Below are 10,797 nucleotides of genomic sequence, written 5' to 3' on the forward strand. Positions count from 1 at the left end.
TACAATAAAATATAAATATTTGATGAAAAAAAAAAAAATACAAATACAAATACTATAGAAATTATAGCAATATATAGTGAAATAGAATTATTAACTAAAATCTAATAAAAATTACAAAAACACATAACAAAATTACTAAAACTTAAATTTAAAATAAAAACTAAAAATATAATACAAATGTAGGCGTAACATATCGAGTTACGTAATCAGATTACTTTTTTCAAGTAACGAGTGAAGTGATACGTTACTTTTTAAATTTACAACAAAATATCTGAGTTGGGTTTGTTTTCAAATAAGTAATGTCCTGGTTGCGTATGCAACCCCCGTTCCCTGAAGGAGGGAACGGAGGACGTAGTCGACGGTCGACTGAATGGGGATCGCGTGAGAGAGCCTATCATCTTAGAGTACTATTGAACGAGCCAATGTATTGGCGTGCGTGATTCGCATCACACACTCCGCCCCTGCGGCGCGGGCATAAATACGGAAGTGGAGGCATGCACTAGTTGCTTTTTCTCTGAGGAGCCGAGCGTAACCCGGAGTCAGCGGTGGTCCAGCGGTAGTGGCAAGGGGACTACGTCCTCCGTTCCCTCCTTCAGGGAACTGGGTTGCAAACGCAACCAGGACGTTCCCTTTCAGTCGATAACGTCAGACCTAGTCGACGGTCGACTGAATGGGGACAACCTTTCAAAGCGCCACTAAAGCTGCCACCTTCCAGTGCCTAGACAAAAGCCTCCTGATGCCCCCGCAAATTTAAGGGGGGGAAGGAAAGGGCTTAGGCAGGGAAGTCACTGCTGTTCCTACAGGACGACTGGGAAAGCGTTCCCCGTACATTGGAAGGAAGGGACGCTGCGGAAGCCACAACCTACCCAGAGGGAGTTAACATGGAGAATACACATATGAACTGGGCGGATGACCGGGCAGTACAATATATGGAATGTCACTGGGGTGGCTCCCGCCTAAGACGGGGGGAGACTCACCGGACAGTGACGGCAGAGAGACTCTGCCGAGGGGAGACACGGGCTCGCCGTAGGGAGCCGTATCGTGGAAGAATACACATATGGGGTCGCCGTAGGGACCGCAACATATGGACCCAGCCTAACACAGGTTCCACACTGCTTACAAGTGGTAGGCCTAACACCAGACGTACCGCACGTCCGACGTCGGAGGGGTGTGGAGGAACTCAAAAGGGTTCAGCTTTAAGGGAACTCAACTGAAGTAGAAAGGTGCATGTATCCAGTCCATAGGAGGGGAATGGCGCAGCAAGCCGACACTTGAACCGGGCTCACGGTGAAACTGGCTTCATGAGAAGGGACCCCACGGGAAGCAGCGGGTTCAACTAGGTGTCGTCCAGCCCCCAACTCTGTTTAGCAAAGCATATCGTCAACGCCCAGGCAGAGCACTTTACACTCATGATAGAGGAGCTCAACACCTAAGTGGACATGTTGCATCTCGGAATTTTTTACCGAAATGAAAGTAGGCACTAAGTGGCCAACTTTGCTTGGAAACAGCCTTCCCTCTCTGCTGAATTCCTAACAGATATATCTAGAGCTAGTCTGAGGTCTATGGCTTGCGTTCTTTACACGACATGTCTGACCGACGTATAAGTGAACGGACAGAGAAGCCAGGGCTGGATCTGCCTCCTCCGGGGCAGCGCTTGCAGGCTCACCACCTGCTCCTATTACGGAAGAGATAGGAACCTTGGGCACAATCTGAGCCGGGGTCTCAGCTGGTGAGATTTAGCCGGCCCGAACTCCAGGCACAATACGTTGACCGAAAGCAAGCAAGTCCCTACCCTCTAGTAGAGACCATGCGAGCAGGAGAACTGATATAACAGAATTTTTAACTCACTGCCTGCAGTGGCTCAGGGGCGGTCTCTGCAGTGCAGTTGCACCAGAGATGAGGCCCAAGAGGATAATGAGGGATGCAAGGATTTACATTACCTTGCTCCTCAGGAACCTGATGATCAGGACGTGCTTCTCCATACTTCTGCAGCACGATGAGCGTCGTTTAAACACCGAGGCAACATAATTTTGAGGGTGAAGGAAAACAGCCTACTCCAACCCATCTTGCAGGAAAGAGAGCACTGAAATGATCGAAAGCTTTCAGGATCTCCTCTGGAGAGAAGACACACTCAACGACTAGGTTCCACTTCTAAAGGTGTAAGCACGCTACCCATATCTAGGGGGTGCTCGCAGAAGTGATGGTAACGATCACATGTCCCTGTGCTAGCCACCTGAACCTCAGTGTTCAGACGTAAGACCGCCCGGAATCTCCAGGGGTAGAACGTGGGTGCCATCGTGCCCCGTCCCTGAGAAAGTGTTCAGGGGAAGTCAGGAAGGCTGTCGATGGGAACCAGATCTGGCTGGGCCAATAAGGGGCAACTATGAAGACCTATTCCCTCCTGACTTGGCACCGTAGGTGCAAGCGACAGGCGCAAAAAGACAGGAGCACTGCTCAACACAACATGTGAAGATCACTGAGCTTCAGGAGCATTTCTGCTCAGCACTTGAGTGTGATAAGTTCACTGAGCTTCAGGAGCATTTCTGCTCAACACCTGAGTGTGATAAAATCCTCTTAGCTACAGGAGCATTATTGCTCAACACTTGTCCGCTCTGACAGAAACACTGGCAGGAAGACGAAATCGGAGAGGCAACTGAGCGGCCCGGGAATGGTCATGACCCAGCTGGACCCAGGGGATGGAGTCTCCACTTGCCCTGGCTATAACTGACGTGAGGCTCGTTGGCGGCACGATTAAGTAGAGCGGGAAGAGTGGAACAAAGTGTCCTCAGAAGCTTCTGACTCCAAGGAGGAGGTGACGGGTGAGTTGTGACAAGCAAGGGAAGCTTGCGCAACGGTCACAATGTCTAACAAATCGAGGCATGAATGCCCGTGTAGTCGAGGGTCGCCCAGGCCTGGGAGTGGGGCATGGTAATGGGGACTCGCGGTTCGCGGCTGAAGGCGAGTCTTGATCTCAACACCGCGACAGTCATATTCCCGCAGTGAGAACATGAGCCGTCCACAAAAGCTGCCTCAACATGCTGAACATATAAATATATATATATATATACAGATTTTTATATACATATAAATACATAGCCCAAACACGTGATGCAACAATTGTGACCGTCAGAGAGGAAAAAGGAACGACCACATCCAGAAACGCACAGGTGGAATGACCTCTTGAAAAAGACGCAAAAGCACCCGTGTTGCTCTTTCAGAAAATAGGACCGTCACCAGTGCCGGAGCACACAGGGGAATGACCACGGCAACACTGAACAGTGAACTGAAAGAGTGAAGCACTCACTTTTCCGCCCTCTAACCAGCCATCAACACACACAAACATTTAAAATGTGTTGCTGTTAAAACAGCAGTTGAGAGCTCAAAGCTCGCGATCACCGCTGCACTCGCGCTGTAGAACACCAGCACTGGGAGAGTCTTCCTGAAGAACACCGACACACATGCTCGTTCGTTCGTTGTAAACAACAGCACTCTCAAAGACATCAAACGATCAGCTCCGAAGCGAAAGGCAACTAGACCAAATTTAAAACACTAAATTTGGTCAAGGTATTTTTATTACAACATTATTTGGCAAATAAAATGCAAGCTACCGGTTTTATTTTACTATGCAAAAAAGAAAATTCATAGGGGGAAAAAAACATATATTGACCACAACATAATCAGTTATTAATATTTTGTTGGTTCTCTGATGTCTTCACAATTTTGCATTTCCACGAATTAAAACAATTAACTCCAAGCACAACTACACAATATGCTTACAAAATCTTTAATGAAAGTTTAATGTTTTTTGAAAAAAGGGTGAGGACGTCAATTTTTCTGGCTGGACATCACTTTTGGCCACTACTGTAATTCAAAATAATAGGCTAAATATTATAATAGTACATAAATAATACAAAAATAGCACAATATGGGACATAAGCTGTTTAACTGCCAAATTACAAACTAATACAAACTGCATATTATATAACATTATAACATACAATGTGCGATGATGTAAATTGTAATCAATGGACTTCATGACAAACTATATAGTCTTAAAACAGAAGTCCTGGTCATTAAGGAATGACATCAAGCATGATCCTATCCATTATCTGTTTGGTTCCTTCCACCTGGCCAAGGTGTCCTTGCACTAGTGATGCTCTTTTCTATAGGATGATGAATAACTGCTCTTGGCTAGGCTAGTTGTCCCACATCTCTGTTTCAACACCCTTGATAGGTTGCTTTTGTACTTTTGCCAACAGGTCAAAATTTTTACTGATGGAAATCAAATATTTGAGTGCATGTAAGACTCCTTTAGGTCTCTTAGGAGCATGTTGAATATTGTAGGCAGTAAAGCAATTTGTGCACCGCTAACCCCGCAACCCTATTGCAAGTCTATTAACATGTCTGTGATGTGGTTAAAAGGCAATCTAGTTGTTTTCTCCCACAGTAAAAGGGAGGTCATGAAGCTTGAACTCTTTTTGAAATGTGTGGCACCACTGACTTTTACTGACTTAGAGTGAGGACCATATTTCAGGAAATATTGCCACATCAAACCAGAAATACTTTTCAAGGACTTGCTTGTCATCAGGAATGGCCTTATATATTTGCTGAAATGTTACTTCTGTAAATGCTGTTTTTTTATTGGGCCGAGAATGTTGAAAACACTTCTTAAGAGCTGACGTTTTACTAATTCAGAACTAATTTACAAATAATGATAAATAGGTCCACCACAATTATAAAGAAAATGCTGTCTGGCCCTTATAGATTAAATGTCAGCTGTTTACAAAGAAATGCTCAATGGTGGTCGATTCAAGATCCTCCAGACACCACAGGGATGTTTTAGAGCAGTGCCTCATTCAAATTGAGCTGAAAATGTCCACAAAGTGCAGTGTGGGGGCTTAAACATTCTATTTCCAGAACATTTAATAAAAAAAATGTTTTTTTTAAATCTTTATCTATCACCAAGATCACAGTCATTTTAATACTATATTCTAATAAGACTTGATTGACCAGTGGCTGGTAACTGTATAATTTATTTTTTCATAAAGCCATCACTCAAATTATGATCACAAATGGTGGATTTTAATCTCTAAAGGGCAAGAACTTTAAAGGGGACCTATTATGCCCTTTTTCAAAGTCTTGATTTTGTTTTTGGGGTCTACTGGAATAGGTTTATGCTTGAATGTTCAAAAAACACCTTATTTTTCACATATTTTACATTGTTCCAGCAGCTCTCTTCCCAGTCTGTCAGTAACACTTTGTTTAATACTTTAATTATTTAATTCTAAGCACGTTTTATAATTCTCATTTAGAAAACGTGCGTACACACAGATGTGAACTTAGAGTGTGTGAACGCTAAAAAACACAGCAATGTTCGTTTTAGGGTCTAAGCAGACGTACACACTTTTCCTCGTGGCAGAGCTGGAGCAGGATTTGAAAATCTAAGCAATTCTTGCCGCTTGCCATTCTCAAGTGAAGGATTTGGACGTTGACTGTTGCTCTTTTATATGTTAATAACATTATTTTGGCCGCGTTTACAAGGCGGAGATCTGAAATGGCTCAGCTGCACACAATGTCAAGATCATTTATGATTTAGGGTGTGTTACACTTGTAGTTCGGTTCGCTTGGTTCACTTGGTCTGGACCAAAAAAAAAACCATTAAGTCCTGGTCTATTTAGAATTCACATCGGCATTTTAATACTGAACCTAAAGATATCGAATCTTACGTAACTTACCGAAAATCCAAAACAATGCTGTGTTCTGGGCTAAATGCACTCGTTGTATATGGGTAGCCTACATTATGATGGTATTTTGACCAGCTGAGAACTTGTGAAGAGTTTATAAAATGTGTAAAGGAGTCAAATCAGAGGTTTGTCACACACACAAATGAAGATCTGCTGTGAGGAGACAGGGTTCTGATTCCTGTACCAAATTGTGATGGGCAACATCGCGACTATGACAAGAAAAAACAGGAATGCTTGAGCATTCTGCCCTTATCAGGGTCGTATCTTGACATCATGTTACGCGTTTTGGTTTGTTTACAGGTCTTTGGTCTGTGTTGCATTCATATATTATTTGAACCACACCAGTTCATTTGGAAGCGGACCGAGACCCATCTTTTCAGCAGCCTCGGTCCGCTTGTTTGGTGCGCATCAGGGTTTGGATGGCAGCGTTCACACTTTTTTTCACAGCGTTCACAATGCGACCCGTACTAACAGAGCAATTGAACTAGGGTTCGTTTTAATTGGACCAAACATGCCAAGTGTGAAGTACACACCCTATGTGTCACAATGGTAACTGTGTATCCACACCCTAGCAACCATTTAGAGCATCTTTAGATTTCACATCTGGAAGTGAGGTGTACGAATGTTTTTTGCACGTATGGTTGTTCTCTGAATCACACGTATGGACGTATATTTGTAAAATGATTGTAAGATCAAATGTAGGATGGTTTCTACAGAACATTTTGTAAATGAGGCCCCTTGGTCTCTATGAAGCCCCTTCTTCTGAAAGGCGCAATGAACTTGGATTGGTCGGCTGAACCAGTGTGTTGTGATTTTTCAACTGTTTCGAGCGCATTTCGGAAAACGGCCCATACCATGAACACGAGTTTCAACACTACTAATGCGGCTCAACCAGGCCTCTTCCCGCTTTTCTTACATTTGAAGTGGGAATTATTTAAATGAGGAATATGTGACTTGTACATTCCTGGAAGAAAACTCAAGACTACAATGGAGGCATTTCAGGGAATTCAGAAACAGAAATATTCAGAAATATAGGCTATAGAATAACTCCCTTTGGTGCTTTGTAAATTTGTAGACCTTTTTCATGCTCAAACAGCAACATTACACATTAAAGAAAGTTGTAAAAAAGCATAGAAGGACCCTTTTAAGATACTATACAGCAAAACATAATATAATTATTATCTTATATGAATACCACTGATTGCAGCATCCACCACTCATTGAGGTCACCAGAGGTCAAGTGCTGTAACAAAGACAGTATATAGACCTTATTCAGAGCAGCGCCATGACAGGTATGAAAGTGAGGCTGTGAGGTATAGACTTACCATGTTTTCAATGGCATCCGCTGTAAAAAAGCTATATAAAGCTCAGAGATCACTTAAAATTTTCCACAGCTCATCCTGTCTTGGTTTTTATGTCTACTGACATTTCTTGGAAAATATTTTTGCAGTGTTTCAAATATCAGTACAACCAACTGAAGAGATTTACAGTACGTCTATCTCTCACGGCCTCGCTTTCATTCCCGCTAAAAATCAAAAATGGAGCTGCTATGAATAAGGTCTATAAAGACAAAGAAATGCACCAGCCACAGATAAAGTAATTGCACTGCGCAATATAGAGGCTACAGGAATGGACGTTTTGCCTTTAAATTGCCCTTGCCTTTTACTTGATGCCTTTATGTCAATTGCTTGCAAAGCACAAATTAAATAATCTTCAGAAACATTCAGACAAATGTGGCTGTGCTCAGCTTGTAATTTTATGGTAAAAAAAAAAAAAAACATCACAGGAATTAACCCTACACATTGAGCTTTTTGAGCTATTCTACTTTTGATTTCTACTTTGCCATCATTTAGAAATGATCATTGCTAATTTACATGGGTAAATATGGACACAAAGATATTTGATAAGCAATTATACCAACCGCTTGGGGTTTAATTCACAGCGGGCCACTAATATTTGCTCATTGGGGAATTACATATAAAACTAAACTCTTCTTGTAAATGATGATCATAAAATACCCTTGGAATTGAAAAACAGTGTTTGTGTTGTCAGAGTTTTAACATTGCTGAAAACCAAATTAAAATCTGCACTGTTTTATATAATTTCTTATTCAGCTTATGATTCTGACCATCTCACTGAACCAGAGAGCACAAAATACTGTAAGTAAAAGGAGCCGTTCACATGATGTATCCTTGCAGCTTAATTGTGTGTCAGTACGACGTCAGCACACGATCTTAAAAAAGTGGCACTTAGAGACTTTTGAAACAGTAAGATGGAACAGCCAAAGATGTCCATTTTACACGTTCACATTGAATACTCCAACAATTAAAAACATTAGTATTTAATTTATTCCATTTATCCTATGGGGGCTTTTCAATGGAAGCTTGTTATCTCACAATTCTGTCTTTTTTTTGTGAGTTATAAAGTCAGAATTGTGTGAACAACTCGCAATTCTGACTTTTTCTCGCAATTGCGAGTTTATATATTACAATTCAGGCTTATTTTCTCAGAATTTAGAGATATAAACTCGCAATAGTTTTTAGTTTATTTTACCACTTTATTAATCCCACAAGGGGCTATTACAATAGGGTTTAAAACTCATAAACCATATTAAAATATGTATAAATCATAGTGCTTATTACAACCTGCTTCCAAATAATTTCAGTTACTAATAAATACCATAATAATACATTAAGAATCCTTTTAAAATTTCAAATTACAAAGACTGATAGCCTCTGGCACAAAAGTAAACTTAGTAACGGTTGGTCATACACCTAATACCTCAGAACTGCGTACCCAAAGGTATTATCTCTATAAGTGAGTGTTCAAGGGGTACGTGTTATTGCCCATAATACTCCAGGCTTTCCTTATCTCTTGCTGTTCATAAAACGAAATTGAACTCCGCAGAATAGGGGCACGCCGGTAATTGCGTGTTATAAAGTTTCTAAGAAAGTTTCTAAGATTTATGCATTTATATTTCACAATTCTGACTTTATAACTCGCAATTGAGAGTTTATATCATGCAATTCTGAGACTTGTGAGAGAGAAAAAGTTTGTCAAATTTAATTTGGACCAAAGCAATTTTTTTTCAATGCCATGTAAATACAGTCCTAATGTACACAGAAGCTGGATTTATTTGATCAAAACTACAGTAAAAAAGAATACAATTTCAAATATCTTTCCTATTTGAATAGATTTTAAAATGTAATTTATTCCTGTGATGCGAAGCTGAATTTTCAGCATCGTTGCTCCAGTAATGTAACAATGTACGTCGTCCACTCCAAAAAATGCTTGGTTGTTACAACACATTTGGGTCAAATATGGACAAACCCAACTGGTTTAAACCCAACTGTTGGTTTAAAGTAAAGTTTAAACCTAGGTTAATTTAAACCAACGTTTTTTCCATATTTGACCCAAGTTGAAACAATCCAGTATTTTTTTAGAGTCTGGTTATTTGATTGATTAATTAGCGTATCATCTAATTAATTCAATATTTTTCGTTTTTCTGCATAGCCCTACAATGGTCTACAAGGCCACAATAGAAGAGAATAATGAGTGGAGCGTGCTCAGATCACACATAGTGCCAGCATGGCTGTTCAGCAGCTTGTGGCTCATTAGAATGCAAAGCATCCCAGTGAGAGGATGGGTGTGTGAGGAGGAGAATTAGAGAGAGAAAAAGAGAGGAAGAAAGAGGAGCAAAAGAGCTTTAGTGTTACAAAAACAAGCCCATCGGTGCATGCCCGTGAAAAACATCCACACGTCTGTTACGCTTTAGAAACTCCCGTGAGTCACCCCAGCATTCCCTCCAAAAGAGGCTCCAGTGAGCTCTCGCTCATTCCTCCTTCCTTAAAATCTCCTCCTTTTCCCCCATGTGACAGGTCCAAATTGCTTCGCTGGTACCACAATCATCCCAGCTGGCATTGAAGTGAAGGTGGACGACTGCACCATCTGTCGGTGCCACAGCGGGGACTGGTGGAAGCCTGCGCAGTGCTTGCGGCGGGAGTGCCTCAACGGTCAGCCGTCATCATAGAAACCCTCCGGAGATGAAGAGAGGGACACCGATGCAATGTGCTGTCAGCGGCACACCTTATGACAGCAAGAGACTGACTGACTGGCAGGAGCACAATTCTTCTGGCAAACTGAGACGGCTGGACAAGCTGAGATACATGCGACATGGACTCGACATAATATACACTCAAACACACACACACACAGACACACACACACACACACACTTAAAAGTCCTTGGCATAATCATAACAGTTTGTCTTTCACTGAGAACACATTTTTCTCCTGTGATGAGTTTATACTATGGTGAACCTCATGGAAATATTTCACTCCAAAATCAAAAGAAATAAATTAAGAAATGGTACTTTGCATAAGAAAATAGTATTTGCATTTTCCCCCATAAAAATTTCCCCCACCCCAATTTTCATTTTGTTTTCCTTCAGAATTGCTTATATTAATCCAAAAGCTTTTTTTTTCTTTGTAATTGCCAATATTCACAGGGATTTTCATTAGATTATCATAATGAAATTCAATATTTTTCACTGTATTCATATTTTCAAATATTAAATGATTAAATGTCAAAATAAGATTAAGTGATGATTTAAGATGGTTCGAATGTTTTTTTTTATATTAAAAAAAAACTAACCCTAACCCATATTTTTAATAATGTAAAGTACAACATAATACCTATCAAAAACAATACTATCAAAAATATAAAAATACTTTATGACAAAGATTAAAAAAAAATTTAAACTTTTTTTTTAGAATTAGAGTACAATACAATTACGAGAATGGCGATTTTTGCATTGCCGCAAAATGACAATTTAAGTGCAAACGTGCTTAAGTGTTAAAATACCTTAATAGTCCTAAAACAAGCTACATTTTCTTCAGGCAAAATGCAATTTCTTATTTTGTTCATTTGGTGCGAAATAGGATCTGGACATGTTCTTGACAAGTTTCATGAGATTCACCCACTAGTTTTATTAGCTGCTTATGTTGCTTAAACACAGTGTTTGTATATTTCACGAGACCTTGAGTGCTCAAT

At 40.6% G+C, this 10,797-nt stretch overlaps 1 protein-coding gene across 2 annotated transcripts in view; it reads left to right on the top strand.

The window, feature by feature from the left end:
- The window catches only part of vwc2l (von Willebrand factor C domain containing 2 like), a 32,876-nt gene extending 22,603 nt beyond the window's left edge, over positions 1–10,273 (top strand). The window contains exon 3 of one of the 2 annotated variants that reach the window (XM_077216023.1): positions 9,623–10,273. In XM_077216023.1, the coding sequence (XP_077072138.1) occupies positions 9,623–9,774 (152 nt within the window). In that variant the 3' untranslated portion in view covers positions 9,775–10,273. The remainder of the gene's footprint in view (positions 1–9,622) is intronic. The other variant, XM_077216022.1, reaches the window with a different exon arrangement.
- The last annotated feature ends 524 nt before the right edge of the window (positions 10,274–10,797 follow it).

Source organism: Siphateles boraxobius, unplaced genomic scaffold, assembly GCF_051911475.1.
Source record: "Siphateles boraxobius isolate OS27281-9 unplaced genomic scaffold, OSU_SipBor_1 7, whole genome shotgun sequence".
NCBI lineage: Eukaryota > Metazoa > Chordata > Actinopteri > Cypriniformes > Leuciscidae > Siphateles > Siphateles boraxobius.